Source organism: Lepidochelys kempii, chromosome 6, assembly GCF_965140285.1.
Source record: "Lepidochelys kempii isolate rLepKem1 chromosome 6, rLepKem1.hap1, whole genome shotgun sequence".
Classification (NCBI taxonomy): Eukaryota; Metazoa; Chordata; order Testudines; family Cheloniidae; genus Lepidochelys; species Lepidochelys kempii.
The window spans coordinates 58,361,437-58,385,037 of NC_136385.1; the positions used below are offsets into that span (position 1 = coordinate 58,361,437).

At 46.8% G+C, this 23,601-nt stretch overlaps 1 protein-coding gene across 1 annotated transcript in view; it reads right to left on the reverse strand.

The window, feature by feature from the left end:
• The window catches only part of ALX4 (ALX homeobox 4), a 63,956-nt gene extending 40,548 nt beyond the window's left edge, over nt 1-23,408 (reverse strand). The window contains exon 1 of the mRNA XM_073350667.2: nt 22,840-23,408. Within this exon, the coding sequence (XP_073206768.1) occupies nt 22,840-23,227 (388 nt within the window). The 5' untranslated portion in view covers nt 23,228-23,408. The remainder of the gene's footprint in view (nt 1-22,839) is intronic.
• Between the last annotated feature and the right edge of the window lie 193 nt (nt 23,409-23,601).

Consider the following 23,601-nt stretch of genomic DNA (forward strand, 5'->3'; position numbering starts at 1 on the left):
GATCAACCACACAGACTTCTGCCACTTGAGCTAAGAGAGTAATTGATAGCAGTAGTAGGTTGTCATCCTCTATGTGGACCAGCACTAGAGAGGGCTGGCAGACGTTGCCAGTGGGCTTCACAGATATTTGCTGACAGCAGAGGAATGGTGAGACTCAGGAATCTTGGGTGCCATTTCAGGCTCTGGAGAGAAGCGTGCTGTAGTGGGAACAGATTCTTCTGCCTGTTTCCCCCAAGCATGAGCCCTTCTGCCCCATTTCCTCCGAACTGTCCCTGTCCTGGTCCTTTCTCTTCCTCACTCTCATCTCACTCTCATTTACCTCACTTAGCCAGTCCCAGTCTCCATACCTCAGGCTTCTCATCTCAGTGCCAGTCTCATTGCCCAGTCATGCTTCTTCAGTCAGGGAACAAGAAACAGCCTAATGCATCTAATTGCAGCTAACCTACACAGATCAGATTTCAATCGAATGCCTCACATTCACTCTACAGCCCAAGGCAGAGCCATCCCTAGGGTACGGCAAACCGGGGTGACTGCTCCGGGCCCTGTGGGCCAGACTGATTGGCCGGCATGGTCGGTCCCGGAAGTGATGGGTCGGTCCCAGAAGTGACGGATTCCTCACTTCTGCTCCGGGCTCTGCATCCCCCTTTGGGCCGGCCCTGGCCCAAGGATTACTCACAAAAACTGCTCAGGGAATAATCTTGGATCAACAAATCTGCAAAAATTATAAATGTCTCCTGGACAATTCACAAACAGAAAAAAGGATAATTCACTCATCTCTAGTCCTGGATAGTGAATTTAGTCCCTGGGTCTTACAATCTGATCCATGTGGGAGGAACTTTGTGCATGCACAGAGGTCTATTGAATTCAATAGAGCTCTGCACGGGCAAAAGGATCTGTCCATATGGAGGAGATTTCATGACCAGGATTATAGTCCTTAAATTATGCCTCTTCTAGTCAGAGTGCAAGTGGGGGAAAAATAGCTGGGAGAATTTAATGGAACATGTGAGTCAGAGCAGGTATATGTGAATGGTGTATGCATGGCAAGGGTAAAAATCAATGGCCATAAAAAATTAAATTGCACCAACATTTGTTAAAGACACATGTCCAAAAGGTACTTCTTGTTTCAGAATTTCATATCTGACAGTAACCAAGCTCTCTCTGCCCCCACCCATTTCCTTCCACTCAGTTCTTTAGTGATGGGCCTATCTGCAGGGGTCTGGAAAGAATGAAATTAAGGAAGAAGAAGGGAGAAACAATTCAGGTTCCAGTGCCTGGAAAATCATGGAATTCACAGGGAATAGGAGGGAGGGAAGAAATTTGCTTAGTATTGCCAGAGACTGACCCCCAAACTGTTCCAGACTCCAGGATCAGTGGAATGATTGAAAGAAAAGTTGTTGTGTTGGGGGCGGGGGGAGGCGGGGTTGTTTCTGTTTTTTTAAAAATAGGATTCATGCTTCACTGTTGCCTTAGTTTTCTAGCTCACTTTCTATTTGGGTCAGACTTGTGCAGGGTCCCTACAAAGGCAGAAAAGCATAAGAGAGATTTTCCTCACTGAGTTGTTTTCAGGCAGCCCATTTTGTTTGTGCCACCACAGGCATCTCAGGAGAATAGATCTAGTCAGAAGTGAATAATGATTTTCCTGACCCCACAACTCCTTCCGTGGAAACAGTTAGACCATCTCCCACTGAGCCTGTATATTTCAGAAAGCTGGGATTTCAGAACTACAGCTTCAGTCCTGAGGGACACTGTGGAAGCACAGGGTAAAGCTGGAATGGAGGAAGCATCATCTTTGTGTCTTTGCAAAGCACATGGTCTGAGCTAAACAGTTAAGTGACAGCAATGGGAAAATCCTGTATGTGGAACCCTAGGTCTCTGTGACATTCTAGGAGGATGGTCTAATGTTTCCAACAGGAGAATGGGAGTTCGAAGGTCCGGATTCTTTGCTAAGTGACTCTACCTCAGTTTCCCCTCTGTAAAATGGGGATGATAATACTTGTCTTCCTCATTAGGGGCAGGGAAGTTGTGGGGCTCAGATGCTACAATAAGACGTGAGACAGATAATAGGATTAAATAGTAACTGTTCACTTTGACAGCCTCCAATGAAGGACAAGAGAAATGTTCAAAGTATTAGAAAATAATGTAGGCAGATGGCAAGCCTCAAGGGGATGGGAATGGGCCCAGAGCCTCATAGGTATTTAGGCTCCTAACTTCCAGTGAAAACAATGGACCTTTGAAGATCTGGGCCATGATGACTTTCACCTTCAGTCTGCTTGTATGAATCCAGAGAGGGTCAGGTGGCCAAAGTTGCTGTCAACTGATGACTGTTCAGCAGCCAACGTGAAGTGCATTTGGTGGATCTTAGGTTAGTTTCTAGTGGACAACTATTTACATCACAAACACACCAGCACAACTGGCACTAATTGTCTCCTTCCCTGCACAGACCCTAAGACTGAATGGGATGCAGAGATTAAACTCCCCTCTAACACTTACTTCAGATCTGAAGCACTTAGGCAGGGGCTATTTTATAGCCTTTGCTTGACCTGTTCTGTGGGTAAAAGACTTCACTTTGTAGGGCTGTTAAATAGGCCAGTACTTTTCACACACACACACACACACTTTTTATAGGACCATAGTAACATACACGAGCCTGGGGGCCCAAAATGCCCCTTCCTATGGCTCTCCTACGCAAAGAGATTGATTTATGGGGCTTGAGATTGAATGACCTGTTTACTGGGATTTGTTTTGATACAAGAGAAAATTATACTGACTGACAAGACAGAGGAAGGATGCAGCTGTTACCCTTGTTCACCTGAATGGTTAGACAGTATTTGGGGTCTTGCAGGAGAAGTTGATGATGGAGCCAAGAATTATTTGATACAACCCTCTTTGTTTACAAAGAGCGAGCACAATGTTCTGTTTTCCTGAGCACAGTAGGAATTAAACAACTGGAGGCCATTTTTTTGCTCCATATTCCAAACCTCTGTTTCCAGCCAGCACTCTACCCAAAAAGCTCTCTCTTAGGGTCACACTACAGATGCTTCTCTGGCTGTCCTGGGCTTCCTTGTTGCCTTCTCTATCTGCTTCTGAGATGTTTCTGACTGCATCCATTCATAGACACACGGCTCCACCAAAACAATACCCAACCCTCTGCATTTGCATTCAGTCCCCAGCAAAACCCCTCCACTCACACAGCCCAGCTCCTGACCCACCTTGCATATGGTCTGTATATTGTCTCAGCTATTTTACTCCAGAATGAATTTAACTCTTCTTACATTGATCCTGAACAATAGGCAGCTGTCACACCCACCAGCTCCAATGAGATTTCATCTAATTCCCAGCATAATCATGCCCCTATCTTAACTGATCCATTGTGCCCAGCGAGTCCAAAATGGTGATGCCCTTTTTGACCCCTCCCTAATGGAAAGAAAAAACATTATTTACTAGTTATGAATGACACAAGCTTAGCTACTCATTTAATTGGTTAGTTCTCATACTGTTTCTTGGACAATGCAGAGGCCAACGAACACATTATGTGCTTCCATTATATTCTGTCCAGAGCCAAATCTGCTGCATTATGAGGTAGGATGCCTGTGAGGGGCACATATCTGTTGACGCCATCCAGCCACCATGTTTTAGGTCTTCTGGTTGGCCGTTTCCATCCTGCTTTCATTAGGCTGAAATCAAAGATGAGTCTCACAGGGAAATTGGTAGGGATTTAGCCCAAATGATCAAAGCACTTTAAAAGAGATTTGGTGACTGAGAGAACAGCAAATGGATCTCTTCGTTCAACTTCAGTTTATACAATTTGATGTTTTCAGTTATTCGGAGATGCTTCATCTGAATGGTGTCCAACTTCTTTTATATCTTGACAGTGAAGGGCCATGTTTCATAGTTCATATAAATTACATAATGTTTTTCTGTCAGAACACATTCACATCACCAATCCAAACTGATTTTACTCTAGTCCAAGTCTCCTTGACGTTCTTCTCTCCCTGCCCAATTTCCTTTCTACCACCCAAGTAGAGCTCTTCAAAAATTGTCTATTGTAATGCTGGCAGACAGACAGAAACTGCCCATTCTGTTCTAATGGGGAACTCATTATTGTCACGACTCTCCCAGCCTCAGCTTCCACAGCTACATTCTCAGTTTTGGAGGGGTAGCCTCGCTGAAATTGGGTCCCCCTGGTACCTCCTCAGATGGTCCTTATGAATAATGTTGGGTTTAGTCCTGGGACCCAACTTTATCCTATACATAACATCATTTATTTAGGTCAGTACTGTAGAGGGTCTTTCTCAAGGTTTATCCAGTTTAGGGCTGTTACCCTTCCTTCACGTCGGATGGTGAAACCAAACCAAATCCCTTCTTTCCTTATATGACCTTCCATCATAGAGGGTTGCGGTTTTTTTCATTTTTTTCAGAGGCTATCAAATTTTCTGCAGCTAAGGTGTGGGCTTTTTCAGTTTTGGATTGTAGGGTTTCTACATAGTCCACATGGTTCAAATCTTTGTTCCACCTCAGGAACTCCATACAAAAAGTTTTCTGGGGTCCTGAGCTCATGCCCAAACATGAAGAGCGCTAGGGTACACTTTATACTGTTGTTCTATAAGCCATCAAAAGGCATGGGATATGCTGGTTCCATTCCCTTTGGTGTGTTCTATAAAGGTAGTCCCAGAGTCCTATTGAACCTTTTGCTCCATCCAATCAGATTGCAGGTGTGCTGGGGTGTTGCAAGTTTTGCGGATGCCTAGAATCTCATATACCTGCTGAAACACTTTGAATTCAAAGTTTCTCCCTGGATCTGTGTGTAACTCACCTGGTACCCCAAATCTGGTGAAAAATTCATTCACTAGGTCCCCACCTATTGTCACAGCCTCTTGATTCCTTATTAGATAAGCTTCAGGCCATTTTGTAAAATAGTCCATGGCTACAAACTAATATGGATTGCCAGACTTTCTCAGGCAGAGGTCCAAGTGCATCAACAGTAATGCACTCCCTTGGTGTCCCCATGAGATACCGCTGCCTGGAGGCTCTCCCTGTCTTAGCAGGACCATTCTTTGCAGGGCATGCATCACATTTCTTGTGCCAGTTTTCTACATCCTGTCCGCATTTCATCCAGTAGAAATTCTTCCTTAGCTTGGCAAAGGGTTTTGCAACTCCAAAATGCCCAGCAGTTTTCAAATCATGACATAACCTCAAAACCTCCTTTTTCAATATGGTATAACCAGGAGAGACCTCTCAACTATATTTATCATCTCCAGGGTTTTCCCATCTCCTGTACAATATTTCATCTTTAAATTCCAAGCTTTCCCACCCTGAGCAGAAAGCTTGTATTGTGGCATTCTGAGGGGATACTATATTCCAAGGTGGCTGCATTTGCCAAATGATTTTCCAATCACACACTATCCTGATTTAGGATCTTCTCTTTGGGAAGCTTTTAGCTGCTCTGGAGTTCATTCCTGCAAACTCACATCCAGTGTTCCAGTGGATGAACCATGAATATTTGCACTTCTGCAAATTATGGGAAGAGAGGCGACAGCCATCAGTTCCTGAGCACACTCATTTCTTTGGGCAGCCAACGCCTTGCTCTTCTACTTTGGGCAGTGTTTGTAATGAGCCTCCTAGTAAGGGCATCTGGACAAGTCATCAGCATTTCAATGCTGGTGCCCAGTCCTGTCTGTGACTATGGAAATCACAGCACTGCAGTTTTTCCAACCACTTGGCAAGTAGCCCCTCAGGATTCCTGAAACTAAAGAGCCGTTGCAGGGATGCATGGTCTGTCCTGACCACAGACTTTCTGCCATACAAACAGAGGTGAAAATATTCTATACATTTAATCACTGCCAGGAGTTCTTTTCTGGTTCTCTCTGGAGAATTTAGACTATTGCTGCAATAAACCGCCACCCTCTCAAGTCCCGTGTGCTCTTGGGTCAATACTGCCCCCCAACCGTAAGCACTAACACCTGTGTCCAATATGAAAGGGGTTTTGAAACATGGGTAGGCTAAGACAGGAGCAGTCACAAAAGCCTTTTCAACTCTAAAAATGCTAAATCGCACTCTGCTGACTACTGAAATTTGCCTTTCTGATTCGACTTAGGCAGTGGTTTTGCAATATTTGCAAAGCCACAAATAAACCTTCTGTAACAGGAATAGAAACCTACACAATGTGCATATCTGTGAGTGTCTGGGGGACAGGCCAATTCTGTACAGCCTTGATTTTCTTTTTGTCAGTGGAGTCTCATTGACTGTGTACCCAAGAAAGCAAGTTACCTCTTTTTGACACAGCTCACATTTCACTTTCATCTGGGGAGCCTTAAGCTTATGGCAAACCATTTGTAAATGTATCAGTTCATGTTCATCAGGTATTAGCATGCACCAGGATATCATATCAGTATAGCAAATAAGCTAAGAGTGGTGTGCTGTTCCATACCCTGTCCATTAGCCTCTCAAATGTGTCTGATACACAGGCCAAAAGCCATCCCTTTCAATTGCCACAGGCCTTGCCCTGCCATGAAAGGAGTCTTTTCTCTGTCCTTTGGATCTTCTTCCACTTGCCAATATCCACTTTTAAGATCCAATATGGAAAGCCAGATTGAACCTGATACAGCATCCAGCATATCATCTATTCATGGCAATGGATACGTGACTTCATTTCGTTTTCTATAGTACACATCGAATCTGATGTTGCCATCTTTTCTTCTTAACCAGAACTATGGGTGAGGCCAAGGGCTGGTTGAAGGCTCAATTATGCTTTACTGATTTGTTTCCACAATGGCCTGTAAAGCCACTTCCCTCTTTGCTATTGGTAAACGCTGAGGTGGCTATTTAATGGGTTAGTTTTCCCCAACATCAATCTGGTGCTGGACCAGTGCAGTGCAACCTACATCTTTGTGAGTTAGGAAGAACAACTCCTGATTCCTAACCAGAAATCTTTTAGACTGTTCAACTGCTCCTCATTTAAATATTCCACTGCACTGGAATAAGTCTAGTAGAAACTCTGGGAGCTCATCTTCCCCCCTGCCTCTTGTAGTTTTCTTTTATTCCAGCATGTATTAGATCCACTGGTTTACATTTTGCAATTGTGGTTCCTTTTTTTGTTTTTTAAACTATTTGCTGCTTGTTAGAAACATTTAGCAAATGATCAGGAATCTGTTTCTGATTCAGATCCACAAGAACTTTAGCAGATATAACCTCGATTCCCCTCCTGAGACCCTGGATCTCAAAGCAGGTTTATGTAGCTGATGTTATCATTTCTGCTCCTGGAGGCAGGACATCTACTGAAAGACAATTGCCTATAAACCATGTGCTTCACCTGGGCCACATCTTTAAAGGGAATTTCCACAGACTGAATTAGTAGGACATCTTTTCTGGCATTTATTACACAGTTATCAGCCATAATGAAACCCAAACCAAAATTAGCTCATCCACTGTCTTGGCTATCCAGACTTCTTGTCTGAATTCCAGAGGTTCAAAACACAATTTTGCCCAGTTTTGGACCAATGTCTTTGCTTCAGTCACTGTCTCCATTTGAGACCAATTACATGGATCAGTTTTGGATCCCCTATTCCCTGTCCTTCATGACTGGTCTAATAACTATTATGTTTGAGCCAGTGTCCACTATTACTATTTAATTCACAGATCCCATCACACATTCAAGAGGCAAACTCCCACTGTTGCTGTTGTTGAACAGCCCAGATCTCAACCAAAACTATGGGGCTAATCCTTGTATCTCCAAGCTTTTTCCACTCAGTTTGGGTGCCTCCACATTTCCTGAGCTGGGAGAGGGCCTTTCACTAGGCATTTGTGATGCTCTGTCCTGCCCTGCTTTATATTTATAACAATCCTTTTTGTGGCCAGTTTTTTTCACACTACCAGCATTTAACTGAACTGCTTTCCTTCATTTTTTCATTGTCAATTTCCCTTGTTTTACAAACCAAATGAATCATTTTTCTAATAATTCAAAAATGTAATAAATCAGATTAGAATACCCTTTTCAATCATACATATTAGATACAGAGCTGTACTTACAGGGCTCATGGCAGTCAGCTTCTAGCTTCCTCACTAGCAGCTGTTTCTTCCTCAGCTGCAAGAAAAGATTCAAGTCCTGTGATAAATTCCACAGTCTTTCCAAGTGTCGTTGGCCTCCTTTGGTTGATCTGCATATCCAGGTCCCACTGAGCATCTATAAACTGGTCCATTGCAAATTTATCCTGGAAAATCGGTCCTCACTGGTAAGTTGATATGCCAGGAACACAGGTCTCCTTAGGCCCGCTGCTATTTCAGATGTGGTGTCTTCTTCCCTCTCCTTCTAGCTCTTAGCTGTGCCCTGGCCAGCTCAGACTGATGACTGTCTCCAAATCAAATATCAAAGGCTTGTACCAGGTCTGGTCAGTGTCTTTTCTGGGGCTAAGTTCTTCAGCACCGTTAGAGCTGGATCACCCTAGCTGGCCGCTAGAAACCTTACTTTCTGTTCATCTTCCCAGCCATTTATTTGAGTTATGGCATTAAACTGAGCCAAATAAACCTCCCAGGGAGTTTTCTCTTCAAAGACAGTGGGGTTTGCACTATTTGAGCTGGGACAATTTGACCTATCCCCTCTGGGCCTCTGTGGGTTACAAGTGGGAGAGAGCAGTGTTGTAAATGTCCTACCTTATCCAAATCCTCTGGCTGGCCCAATTCCTCATCCAGGTGGCTGCCTTCCACTGTGGTCTCTGACTCTTTGATTTCCTTCTGAAGGTGATTTTTCAGTTCCCTATGTTCTTGCTGCGGCTCGTCAATGTTTGCAAGTTCCAATTTGGCCAAAGCATTCCTCGTCTCCCCTATTTCATGGAAAACCTTCTGGGACATGGCAGTCAGGTAACTGGTCACCTCATTGATCCATCTTGCCATTTCAAACTGGGAATGTTGCACCTGGGCCTCTCATTGTCCCTAGACACTGTGTAGTTGCTGCCCCAAGAATGATTTCATCTCTGCCTGCAGGTCAATTTTCATTCCCTTCCTGGGAAACCTCCAGATATGACTTTATTTCCTTTTGCAAAGCTTCCAGCTTTTGATTTAGATCTTGATTTAATTCCTTCTGGTTTTGTTTTACTTCCTTTTGTCCATCTATGATTTCTGTGAGCACACTGATTATGTGTGCCACCTGAGGTCATTAGGAATCACTGGCTCACAATTTTTCTCCTTGGAAACCGGATCCCAGCCTTAACACCAGCTTAACCCTTTTGACATGAGCAGTTAGTCAATATTTGGGGTCTTGTGGGTTGTGGGGAGGAGCAATTGATGATAGAGCTTGGTATTTTTTTTGACACAATCCTGTTTATTTACAAGGTACATACAAAATTCTATTTCCCTGAACTAAATGGGAGCCAAACAGAAGACAGTTTCCTTGGTCAATATTCCAAGCCTCTTTTTCTAGCCAGCACTCTACCCAAAAAACTCTCTCAGCTTTTCTCTCAGGCTCACACTACAGATGCTTCTCTGGCTCTTCTTGTCTTCCTCATTGCCTTTTCTGTTTGCTTTTGCGGGGTTTCTGACTGCATCTGCCCACATAGCTCCACAGCTGCACTAAATCAATACCCAGCCCTCTGCATTCAAAGATCCCAGTGAAACCCCTCTGCCCACATCACAGAAAGTTTTGCCTGCCCCTTCTCACCACTCTGTTCCCAGCTCTCTCTGTTTCTCTCTTTCTTTGCATCTCTCTCCCTCCACTCCCTTTCCACCCTCATATTTCTCCTCTCCTTCCCCAAATCTCTCTCTGATGGAAAGAAGATCCCAGAAAGATCAAGGGCATTAGAACCATTCCTATCATAGCATCTCTTCTTAATTAACAGTTGAAATATGGATCTCCATTCACTAGAGCAGAAGCAAAAACTGTGAAGTGCAATAAAGAATATTTTTGAAGAAAATATAATATTCAAGTATAGCTAAACATCATTTGTTTAAAGATATATAGTTTTCATCCTTCAATATGTATACTGCCATTTAAAAGTCTGGAGCAGCTGAAAAACCAGTGACTGGTATAAATTACCATAACATTCTCCTTATTTATATGAAATATTTCTGTTCATCTTTATGTAAATATTCTTGAATCACAAAGGTCCTAGTCTTGCTGGGGAACCCCTCAGGTTGTTCCTAATTTTGAACTAATGTTCTTTCCTTTTTGAAAATACTTTTCTACAAAGATATTGGCTGTACATTTTCAAAAATGACTTGTGATTTTGGGTGCATTCATTTTTTGAATGCCCACCCTGGGACATCTTAGAGACCTGATTTTCAGAGGGCTTGTGTTCAGCATTTTCTGAAAGTCTGAGCCCTTTCAGGTGCCTCAAGTTAGATACCCCAGAACTGAGTCATCCATATTTACTACTCACTTTTGAAAATTAAGGCCATTAATGTCTTTTGCAAAGTTAACCAGTTTAAGATATAGACAGGTCAGGGCACATGAAAACATCTGATCAGCTACAATTTAATACTTTGAATTAAAGTATTAAAGTGTCTGCCAATCAAGAGATCTAGTTTCTATCCCTGATTCTGCCACTGACTCACAGTTGAGCCCTGGGCAAGTCACTTTCCTTCTCTGTGCCTCAATTTCTCGAACTGTAAAATGGGGATAATGATACTTTCCCACGTTGGCAACGTGCTTAGAGCTCAATGGATGAAAGCCACTATAGAAGTGCAATGTTATTGATAAGATAATCAATGGCTTTAAAGATTTCAATGTGTAATTGACAACAGAGCCAGACACTTGGACAACTAAGTGGCTAAGGATGTGGCTGGAGATCTCCTTAAGCACTAGACATTGGCGGAGAGCCACCAAGACACCTCCTCCCTCTTACAAGGGAAACTCATCAAGGCTTTGCATGCAGAACTTGGAAAGGGAATAAATCTTTTAGATCTGAGGGACTGAAGTCTCCACATTAGCTCCCCCTTAAACTCCGAGTGCATTAACTTGGGAGGTTAGAAACCTAAGCCAAAAAATCTCTTTTGATTCACAACTTGTTTAGAGCAGTCAGCCATAAAGCAGCCAGTGAATCACTCCCGCCAGTTAGTCATGCAACCACAGTGAACGTACACTCAAAAAGGAGCACAAGATAAACAGCCTGCAGCCCCAGATAACACACACATAGAGCTCATTTGTGCTATCTGGCATCAATATATATTGTTAATGGGACTCCTACATCAAACCCTTAGTAAAAGACACATTTGTTAAGCATCCCCAAGTCTCTCTCTCCCCATCAGCGTCTTCATCTGTTTTGCAGCGTGTTGCTTTCAAAACAATTCAGACTAATAAACGTTTAAGACTCTTTTTTCTTCCTGCTGCTGCTGGTAAAACCTTTGCAGAAAGCGGTGGATAAAGCAGAGTTCAATCCAATCAGCACAGGACAACTTGAAAATAAACAGCCCTAGTGCGAAAGGAAACCTTCCTGCCTAGAAAAGAAAGATACAAATAAAAGGGAAGTTGACACATCAGTGTTATAAACAGCTTGGTTCAGGAATCCTATAAAACTCTCAAGCCAGATCTACCGGCCAAGCCAAGAGAAGCAAAACGGTTTAGAACCAGACTCAAATAAATCATCTTGCGAAGACCCAGGAACACGCACGAGCCATACCTTCGACTCCTCCGCTGCTCGATTAGCTCACTGAGGAAATCCTACAGGTCTGTGTGCGCAGATGGGGGAGACGCCGCTACCTCCAGTGTCCGCTTACACCTAGAGTTTAGCCAAACTTCTTGGCGCCCGCTCCCTCCCCTCCCCTCCCCTCCCTGGGGGTGGGGGTGCTGCTGGAGCCGTTGAATGGCAGATCTGGTGGCCCTATTGTAAAAAAGAGAAAGCCATTGCCAAAGCAACGTCAGCTGCACCCCGGGGAGCCCGAAGCCGCGAACCTGGCACAGAAACCCGGCGTTATAAACCCTGGGAAGAGGCCGCTTCTCACAGGAGCCAGCTGCGCCAGAGGCGAGCCCACGGGCCGGCTGCACGTCTGCCTGCTGCGCTCCCTTGGTTCCTGCCTCCTTTCCCCCAGCCTGCTTCCCTTCCTCTGGGGTTGTCTCATGTCACTGTTCGCCGCTTTCTCTTCTTCCTTCCTCTTCTTCTGGCCCGTCGCTCCTGCTCCCTGCCTGGCTTTTCGGGGGAGCGTCTCCTTTCCCCCACTCCTCAGGCTTTGCTTGTTTTTCATGCCAGGTTTCTTTCCGTCCGTTCTCCCCGTGCTAGGCTTGCTTTTCCCGCAGCCCCCCTGGCTTTTCTTCTCGCCTTTCCTTCCTTCTTCAGCTCGCTCTCTGGTGTAGTCTTTAATTTCACTCCAGTGATGTATCTCCAAAACGTATTTACTCCTCTACCCCAACTCCCCCCGCTTGCTCTTCACCAGGCTGTAGATACCCGGAGTCCCTTTGATCTGTATGCGAGGACTCTTGTCCGGAGCGGAGCGCAGTTCAAAGCTTCGGAGGGGAGTGAAAGTTCAGGACCTGTAAAACCGGCCCCATTCAGCCCCGGCCTAGAGAAAGTCTGACTCTCTCCTGAGATCCACTTCGGCTCTGATCCCTATCAGTCACATCTGGAACCTGGGTTCCCCTCTGATCCCTACCCGTCACATCTGGCTTCAGTGCAGTACTGCGGGGCAGGAAGGGGCTTTAGATGAGGGGAGATGGAGAGGGGAACGAGATGGGGGCAGGATATGTGTGTGTAATCCCCTCTTCAGACAGTGCCAGACGCTGCCCTGGTGACACAGCCCCAGTGGGTCCCTCCCGTTGTGTGTTCCCCCTCTACGACTTTCAATCTAGTATTGCTCGTGTGGGGGCAGATTAAAGGAAGAAAAATTGGGTCTGAAATAAACTTCTCTCTGCATCTCCGCTGCCTTTGACCGACGCAACAGGCGGGTCCCTTGGAGGATGGAGCCCCACATTTTTAAAAAAGCGTTGTGTTGTTAATGGATAGTTTGTTTACATGTACAATTGCCCGTTTCCCCAACGGGAGAGAGAGGTGGTTGTTCAACTCCACCTGCTGATGGTCTGAATCACACTGAGGCCGGGGGATATTAACTACGGAGGGGACTGCACTGCTTTCTCCCCACTGGCCCCTCTGAAAACTCTTTCTCAGCTCTGATCCCTGTCCACCATATGCAACGAGTCACCTCACAGCCACCCCCCCCCCCCTTCCCAGGTAGCACAGAGTCTAATTCGACTCCTATTTCCATGGCTGTCTAATGCTTCAGTAAGTATCACCGAGAGAAGTGAAAGAGGAGGCGGGGAAGTTGTTTATGTTCAGGGGTAGGGAAGTATAAATGATACATTCCCCAGCGAAGGGTGACCAGAGGTCCCCCAGGGGAGAGGCAAGAACACCCAGTACTTAGTCATGCACCGTTATCTCTGACCCCGCAGGCCCAGCTTGTTGCCTCGGTTCCTCGCCTCCAGCTCGCTCCGAGCAACCCGCGTCTCCCTTGTACCTTGCTGAATCCGAAGGATCTTTTACTTTCACTGAATTGGGACCCGCCCTGGAGCCGCGCTAAGGCACCAGAAGCGCGCGCGCACAAACTCACATTCACACTCACACTCACACACACACGGGGGAGGGGCGGCGGGGGCATTTTAAACACATTGCGAATGGAGACTTCGGGAAATTCCGCGTCGGGGACGGCTCCTGCACCTGGATGGGGATAGCAAGCAACAAATAAACAAAAATATCTCCCAGTGGCCACACTGCAAAGGTGCTGTCAGCAGCCTCCCAGCCCCTCTGAACGCAAAGGAGGAGAAGGGGCATTGCAGAGGGAAGGGGAAACTTCTCAGGATGCCCCTTCCCCGACTTCCTGGCGCCGGGGGATCTGCCGGGCAGAGAGATCCCGAAAAGAAAGGCAGCCTTATTGGCGGGAAATCATTAGACATAGTGTAAATGGCGAGATGCACCAAAAGGAGCCTTCTCTCCTTAGCTAGCACAGTGGCGGCGCCTCTAGCCACACGCAATGCGCAGGGCTCTCCTTGGGTATATTTCTCTATAGGGGTCCTTATATTTCCACCCCTTCATTAAAATGTCCACATCGAAACTGTGGCGACCCCTTACCCTTTACGTGTGAACCACAAGCCCCTAACCGGTCTTCTTCTCCCCCCCCCCCCCAACACACACATTTTGACGCAGGCAGATGTGGAAGCGCTGATAGTTCCCTCAGTAAAACCGCTTCACACGTAGAGAGCAAACGGCAGGAGAATCCCACTAGGACGTGTCACCTCCATGAGCCTGTAGCCCTGCTTGGAGCGCGCAGAGAAGAGGAGATTGGCTGCCCAGATCACAGCCGATTAGTGCTTCTCAACGAATACCTTCAAGACAGGGATTTTTGCAAATTATGCGCCTGATCCAAAGTCCATTAAAGTCAATGGGAGCCTTTCCATTGACTTCAGTGGGCTTTGGAGCAGGCCCCAAATATCTTATAAGCCTTCAACGTCAGCGAAAGGCTCATTCTGGAGCCAGGTTATTTCTCCTATTTCTACATTTTAAAATGCTTGACAATTCTTAGACGCTATTTTGCAAACGTAAAAATAAAAATGAAGAAAGTGCATTAGAAATATATCAGAAAAAACCGTGTGGAGCGATCCCTTCATTCCTATGGCAAAGTCTTTCTGCTCTGATGGATAAAGCGTTAGAGATTGCGCTTGATATTTGCACGGAAATAAAATAGATCGTCATTAGTTGCATAACCTTATGCCTAAAGATTTTCCTATGCCAGGAAAAACAGTGTGCATTCACCTAACCCGCTGAGCAAACATCCCAATGCATATTTCTCTTTCATTCCCCGAAAGGGTTTCCCCCATACCCCCCCCCCCCAAAAAACCCCGTATTTCAAGACAGCAATATGTATTTCCAAGAACGGTGATTTACATCACCTCTACGTAAAAGAAACGGCCATTCAGATGACTTTAATACATAAACCACTTGATGTCCCGCCCCCCGCACCTCGAACCCAAGATAGAAGCTGTGCTTTCCCCCGGGGTCCAGTGTAGGGAGTAATCCATAACTGGTAGTCTGACTGCAGTAAGAAAAGGGAAGCACTGCAGCTGCATTCAGGGGACAGAGACGCCTTCAGCGTGCGTACAGCACGGCAATTCCCTTAGTAGTGTATAAAGGCCTATTGTGCAAACATCAGACCGGAGTTCTTTGACTCTCGGCTCCGAAATCTGGTTGCCACGACCTGCCTTGGTGCGTGCCCTGTCTGAGTCACTCTCCTTTGATTTCAGCGAAAACAAATACAATTTGGAAATTCAACGTTGAAGTGATTCGCCCATTTCCTTTGCTTTTGCAAAAACCGCAGCTCGGACTAGTGGAGGCGTTGTGCCCGCAATGCCAAATGGGAAACCCCGTGAATATCACTAAGCAAACTAAAACCTTGCGTTCGCCTCAGTGACCCCACAGTCGAAATCCGCCCTAAATGAACCGGAAGCATTTCTGTTGTCGCTTCGTTATTAACCTTGACTATAACTCTCCTTAAGCTATATTCACAGCTACTATCCGGTAGATGGCCTGGATAGTAGCGTAGGGCAGCCACACGCTTTGTAAAGCTTCAAAACAACGTGTTTATTAAAAAATATATACCTCTAAAACCCCTCTCCATCAGGGGATCTTTGCTCTTTGTTTCGTAGCTCTAGGTTTGGACATTACATTCCAGCCAAGGACCTAACAGTGTTTAAAGTGGGATACCAGCACAGAGTCCCGCAGTCGCTTTATTCCCATTCTTTAGATGCTGATCATCAGAAAAATGCAGAGGGCCGAGTTAAGGGGCTTGGTGTGTTTTTGATGCAGGTGGAGGAGGGTGGCGGGGGACAGCATTTTTAGAAGTCATAAGAAGCTGGCCAAACCCAGCGGAAATCACCAGGGCTAAACCGGTTGAAATTAACAAAGGAAAACAGCTACTCAGAAAGAGGAGGAGTTATGGGCCGATCCTGTGGGCAGGATTCCCTCCAGTGGCCCTCCCTTACTAGCGCAAGTCCTGCCATCCGGCGGGGATAGAATCAGGATTTTATCTCGTTCTAGTTTTCTAGTGAAGACAAGGCCTGGGGGAAGGAAGGCTACTGAGCTCTGGGCAGGGCCGGCTCTACAGTTTTTGGCCCCAAGCAGAAGGAAAAAACTGCCGCCGCAGATGGCAAAAGGGAGAAGCTGCCTCCGATTTGGCTGAAGCGAGAAGCTGCAGCCGATTTGTGGCTGCCGCGGAAACACTGCTGCCCCGTTCACAGTGCCGACAGCCCCAAGCACCTGCTTGGAACACTGGTGCCTGAGCCGGCCCTGGCTCCCGATTGGCCCCCTTTGGGTGACCAGATAGCAAGTGTGAAACATCGGGATAGGGGGTGGGGGGTAATAGGAGCCCATATAAAAAAAAGCCCGAAATATCGGGAATGTCTCTATAAAATCGAGAAATCTGGCCACCCCAGGCCCCCTCCTATGTGCATTCTTTGCCTCATCCAACACTCCATAGCTTCACTGGGGATTTGGGGGCTTTGGGGGAAGATGGGACCTTATTGTTCAGATTCGGGATACACTAAGCTACACGGAGGCCCAAAAGGATCGGCTGAGAGGCATTAGCAGGGGCAAAGTGGAGAGGTTAGAAAGGGCAGTACCGCGAGATAAAGGGGCCAAGGAAAAGGCTCAGCTGGGAATTGGGAATAAAGCCAGTGCAACAAACCCGCGCAGGCACTGCCAGAAAGACTTTCTCGGCACTCCTAAACTGATCTCCCTCCAGCTTACCAGCGAGACACAGTCCGGATCACTCAGCAGGGCAGTAAACGGAGAGACAAATAACAAGCAAATAAAACTGCATTTTTCCTGGTTTGCAGAGGCCATTAGCGCCAAACCTTCAACTCTCCACACTTGTTGGTCACGCTCAGCCCAGCGAAGAAAAGCTGCGTGGGGCCAGCAGGAAGCGGGCGACGTAGTGCGCCGGAATGCCTTATTACAGCGATTTGACAACCCAAATGAAGGCTTCTCGCAGCCCCATCTCTAAATTGAAGCCCTCAGCCCGGCCTGGGATCGGATACGGCCCACATCACCGGCGGCTGGGACGATGTGTATCTTGGGGCTGCTGAGAGCCATTGAACCAAACTGGGAACCCTGGGTAGAACCCTGGAACCCACTTCAAGCCAGGGGGTGCGGCAGCACCCCACGCAGCCCGAGCTCCAGCAGACACCGTTGGGAGCAAGGTGCGCTCTGGCCCAGCTGTGGGAACAGGGATCCTTCCATGGCAAAGGCGCCCAGATTCTGGAACCCGCTAGAATCAGCCCTTTCCCCCGCTTTGGCATAAGTCTCTTTCCACAAGTGTGTTTCATCCTCACCTGAACTGTGACCCCTCCATGGCACCAGGGTCCGAATCTCCCCTCAGACCAGGGTAAATGAGGAGTAACTCCGGTGAGGCCAGTGGACAACGCCAGTCCAAAACGGATGCCCTGGAGGATAGAATCAGGCGCAGGCAGCATAGATAGTGTCACGGTTTGGGATTAGCCTAGCTACGAAGGAGCTGACACAGAGATAGAAACAGCTGCCCCAAAGGACATAAGAACATAAGAATGGCCATACTGGGTCAGACCAAAGGTCCATCTAGCCCAATATCCTGTCTTCCCACAGTGGCGAATGCCAGGTGCCCCAGAGGGAGTGAACCTAACAGGTAATGATCAAGTGAGCTCTCTCCTGCCATCCATCTCCACCCTCTGACAAACAGAGGCTAGGAACACCATTCCTTATCCATCCTGGCTAATAGCCAGTAATGGATTTAACCTGCATTAATTTATCCAGTTCTCTTTTAAACCCTGTTATAGTCGGAGCCTTCATAACCTCCTCAGGCAAGGAGTTCCACAGGTTGACTGTGCACTGAGTGAAGAAGAACTTCCTTTTATTTGTTTTAAATCTGCTACTCATTAATTTCATTTGGTGGCCCCTAGTTCTTATATTATAGGAACAAGTAAATAACTTTTCCTTATTCACTTTATCCACACCACTCATGATTTTATATACCTCAGTCACATCCCTCCTTAGTCTCCCCTTTTCCAAGCTGAAAAGTCCTAGCTTCTTTAATCTCTCCGCATATTGGACCTGTTCCAAACCCGGAATCATTTTAGTTGCCCTTTTCTGAACCTTTTCTAATGCCAGTATATCTTTTCTGAGATGAGGGGACCACATCTGTAGTCAGTATTCAAGATGTGGGCGTACCATGGATTTATATTAGGGGCAATAAGATATTCTCCGTCCTATTCTCTATCCCTCTTTTAATGAGACGGAGAATATTTTATTGCCCTTATATAAACCCATGGTAAACCCACCTCTTGAATACTGAGTACAGATGTGGTCCCCTCATATCAGGCAGCCGCCTGCTCTGCTCATTGGTACATTTCTCCCCGCCGCAGATTTATGCCCCTATTAACAGGGCAATGGATTCTGGAGCTAAACTCAGCCTAGAGTGACTGGACTCCGAAAGCCGAGATTAGTAAAAAGACAACGCTGACTGGGGTTTGGCAAAACTGCAAGCCTCGGTTAACCAGAAATACAAGAGAGCGATTATTCATTATTGCAATTATGCTAATTTCCAATGTATACAAATCATTCCGGGGTACAGCGGCATGCATGCGAGTGCCGACTCAATACAGCGGTGGGGGAATGATTCCGAACAACACAGCGCGGGCTCTCTGGGAAGCTCGCCCTGGCCCGGTCTCCTGAGCAGGAGGCCCAGCAGATTCTCGCTTCTCTCCCACCCCCTCCTCTTCGCTGCTTGTGCAGCAGGAATGCTATCTCTGGCATGGTGCAACCCGCAAAGGAAGGGTTAACCCTCCCTTTAAATTCCAGATACAGAACCCCATAAACTCACACGGCTCAAAACTTTTCATTTAATTTTAGAAAAGAAGAAATTCTATGAGTCTGGCGTGCCACCCTTCCCTCTATGCAGCAATCCGTCCAAATCTTACAGTGGATATTTACTATTAACCAGAAACTATTTTAATCATTAGCCATTATTATTCGTAGTGTTAATTCTCCTCACAGACCCAGGTGGCTTTTATTGCATTGCCGTGTATTCTGAGCCACACCACACCACACCATATTTTAAACCCGTTAGGGGTTCCATGGTACCACTAGTCAACTGGGAATGTTGCTTAATAGCAAATAAATAAACGAACGCCTAAATGTGCAATCGATAGGCATGCAGAATCCTGGTGGCACTAATGTGGGTGACACATTCATTTGGTTCTATACAGCCTTGTAATGGGTCATCGGATGCTAAGATGTTGCCCTGGATTTTTCAACCTAAAAAAAAGAAATCCAGTTAGCAGAGAGTTTTCAGAGAAATCAGGCACCTCTGAGGAATGGCCTCAAATACTATTTATTCACTGCTAATTACTCAGTAATGATTTATGCAGCGCCGTCCACGTCCATAGCCCCAGAAACCATGCAGATAGACCCAAAGAGTTTACAATCTATGTTAAAGGCCCAGAGACTTATTTAGTGGAGTCCAATATAATGAAAGTCGTTATTTAAAACATACCGATGGCATATGTTTGGGGAGTATAACGAGAGACACTTCCCACCCTCCCCCAGCGCCTTCTGATTTATCGTCCTGAAATTCGCAGGGAGGTGTATTGGGAAATGAGTGGCTGAAAGGTTGAGGGTAATGACATGTACCGTTCCAGGTGAGCATGTGGCGGTTACAACTCTGTATCAGGTAACTCGGAGTGCTTGGCATCATACGCATTATGCTTCATCCGCGCTGTAAGTCACGGTGTCGGTCTCTGACACGGCGCCTTCCCTCTTGGGGTTCCCCTCTTGGTGCGCGGAGTTACAGAACCCCGCAATGGAATTTAAAGCGCTGGGGTGTGGGGAATTTGGAAACAGCCTTTGAAATCACACCGAATGGGGGAAGCTGTAGCTGTATTTCTTTTTCAGACTCGTGCAACCCCCCCCCCCCCATGCACTAAATCTTTCTTCCCGCCCATGAAGTGACCCAGGGCCAGACGCTGATCTCGGTTACACCGCTGCATGTCTGGAGTAGCTCCACTGAGCAGTGTAAAGAAGAATAGACATAGTCCCCATTGTCTCTATTCCACATGGACACAAAGGATTTGCCCTGCACTGTTTCCTTCAGAAAGTTCAGCCACGATGAGTTTCCAGACCTGGCCTTATGCGATGGGGGAAAGAACTCGTGTTACAAGCCATGGAGTACAAAATCCAGGCAACTCCACTGCCCATTTCCCTGCAGCATTTTTGGGGGAATTCTCCCCTCTCACGGCGCCGTGTCATCAAAAGCCCCTGAAGAAAAATGTTTGGGTGTGAAGTCTGGGGCGCTGGTAGCTTAATTTCAGTTATCGGGGAAATGAATCTAAATCGCTTTGGTTTCTTCTGCGCGGGGTCGTTTCTGGGAAGGAAGGTCCCAGATTCCTCCCATCCAGAATGGGAAAGTTAGGGACTGGAGCTCTCAAGGCCAGACCCTTGGCAGGCGAGGAGAGGGGCTTCTTCGGAGCATTCTAAAGGGCTGCTGTCTTTTTTTTTTTTTTTTACAGCGATTACATGTTGTGCTGTCTGGCTTTTTCATTATAGATGGGGTTAGCAGCCTGTGGATCAGAGCTCCCTTGCCTAGCTGCCTTTCTCCCTACACTGCGCGCGGTGCCTGCGCCATTTGGGGGTGCACAGCGTACAGATTTGCCCTGCACTTCACCAAAGGTGGGGAACTCCTTTGCAAAAGGCAAGGAGCTTTCAAGTTACTGGGACAAGGGAGACCTTTCCCCATGGGACGTTAGGAGTCTCTGGTTCGATCTATGTCTCTGGAGTCAGCTGTCATTCGGGGAAATAAATGAAGCTAACAGGGCGGGGTACAATACGGCTGAAGATTGGCCGTACACATATTTCAAAGCATCTTTCTCCGCTGCACCCCTTTGAGAGGGGCTGCCCAGGCCGGCTCCTTGCAGCACGAGTGATGGATGGCTTGTTAATGTAACCCCAGGCCCCGTCCCTTCCAGCTTTTCCTATAGTCAGCAAACACTCCAAGCCTTCAGGAGATGTTTAGGAGGGGTAGTGGGGGGAAGGGGGGGAAGGTAGGTGCCTTTGACTTGTTTCAAGTCTGGAAAGGGGGAAGGGAGGTGCATGGAGAGAAAGTAAATAATAAAATAAAAGCAATTGGAGAAGCTCAGACATAATCCAAACCAGGGTTCAAAGAAAATGGAACTAAAGAAGGACGGATGAGAAGTAACCCCAGCACACCGCTGTTGCACTGTGGAAAAGCAGGAGCTGCAGAAGACTTAGCTTTCCCTTGCACTTCTGATCTCCCTTTTGTAATACTTCTCCATTGCTCACTTTGACTGGCATCGCTCGTGTTTTGCTTTCTCTTTATTCCTCTAGTTTGTTCCCGGTCTAGGGCTGCTTTGGGTAACTTTTGATTGATGGAACAGTGGAAAAAATGAACTTTCACTGAGACTTGGTTTTGAAATAGCAGTGAATTCAGACTGCAGTGAATGCAGACTGGTGGAGTTAATTAACCAGCATTTGTGTAGAAACAGGGAAGACAGATAGCGAGAAAGATAGATTTTTATTTTCACTTTCCCTTAACCAGAAGAAGAGGATTGTTTTTAACCTCCACGTAGAACGGAAACGCCTAAACAAATGTTTGTCATTTTAAGTACATCCCCTGAAAGATAATGAGAATAAATCCGGTTTATTTCTATTCAGGTTAGCGCCAATGAGGGGAGATATCTTAATTGCCACTAATGAAATGAAGAGGATGCAAGTGTGTTACCTTTGATGATTCAAACGCAGGGCAGAAATCAACGGGGGTGGAGGCGAATAGTAAAGATAACCCAGTGATGGGGAGAGCAGATTTCTCTCAGCATTCACATTTAAACAGAAGGCCACTTTAGGGAATATTTTGAGTAGGGATTAACTAAAACTTGTCTTTTTTAAGAACACAGTTACGGATTTTCTTTCATTTGTAATGGCAGAATAGCAATCTCTAGGTGTGCATCAGATCTAGAGAAATTATAACACTACATTGCAGCAGGCCGAAAGGAAATAAGCTGCTGTCATAGAAAATACAGTTGTTTGGAACACGGCTGTGTTTGGAAACACAAAGAGGCATTGATTTTATAATAAAATAAATAATAATAATAATAATAATATAATAAGAGCAACAACAATAAAATTACAATCGAGGGATGCGAGTCTGTACATGACTTAAGTCATTCTATGCGAAATAAAAAACCAGAATAAAACCCATTTTTTCTCCCAAGGGCATGTGGTTGCTTTGTTTCAAAACGCGCATATCCCCCCACCCCCCGACATTACCGGGCAATTTCAGAGCAACCTCAGGAAAACGGGTAGGGGGGAGCTTTTATGCATCCCACCCCACTCTTTTCCTGGGAGCATGTGCATTTGTAGGGGAGGGGATGCGGTTGTTTTCTTCCATCCTCTCCCGTTATTTGGTCTCTTCGGCACTGGAAGACGGGATCCCGAATCCGGCAAAAGGGTGCACGGTATCAGGGGAACGGCTCGCGTTGGGTTACTGCTCAAAGGGCATGCTGGAAAGACACCGGTACGACACCGAACCTATTGACCTCTCTCCGACAGAAACAGGCCCGATCCCGCAGTCCTTACTCTGGCACGGATCCCCCTTGTCTCCAGCAGGGCTTTCGCCAGACTAGGGACAGAGCACACACTGAGGGAGAAGCGGGTCCCAAGCATGTGGCCCCTGTCCACCAAAGGCGCCCTGCTTTCTCTGTTTTACGTTCTTCCCTTTTCCTGGCACTTCAGTTTATCTGCGCGCCCCTCTTCCCACCTCCCTTTCCCCCGCCCCAGCCACGTTCAGCAGCAAACACACCCCTACCGGAGCCGTGCGCACAGGACTCACCGTAGCAGGAGACCTGCAGGGCTCCGTTGTGGCTGCTGGTCTCCTGCAGCTTGAGGTTGCTCTCCGGGGGAGTTTTGCAGGGGCCTCGCTGCATGTACAGATGCTGCGGCTGCTGGTATTTGTTAAAGGAGCCTTGTGCCCCAGCAGAGCTGGGAGCCTGCCCGCTGCCATCCAGGGACTGGCATTCCTGCTGGCTATAGCGGCTCCGGCACTTACTGCTGCTGTCACCAAAGCCTTGTCCTTTGCTGGCCAGGAAAGTAGGGCTGAACTTGTCACTTGCTTGAAATGCCCTAAAAGGCGAGGAGCCCTCTGTGCTCTGGGAGGCTGCGTTGTAGTAGGAATCCATGGCAGCCGGATCACAATAAGAAACACAAGTATCAGCATTCATTCCTAAAATTAAAAGGCCCGAGTGTCTTTAATGCGCTTGGAGGGGCACCAGGAGCCTGCCTCTCTCCCTCTCCCTCTCTCGCTCTCTGTCTCATATGCACACTCACAGCTGGGCCAGGGAACTCTAAGAGGATTCAGATGTTCTTGAAAGCTGACCAGATCTCCAAAGCCTCCTCAAGATCTTGCAGCGCGAAAGGGATCTGCCCCCCCTTTCCTCCCTCTCTCTCTCACACTCACTCTCTGTCTCACCCTCCAAGCTATCTACAGTCCAAAGAGACTCTTCTCAACAGTTTTCCCCCCACACACATACAAAACCCGAGACCTCTCCCACAATTAATATGTAGATGATGACAGTGGAGGGGAGGGGGCCAAGGA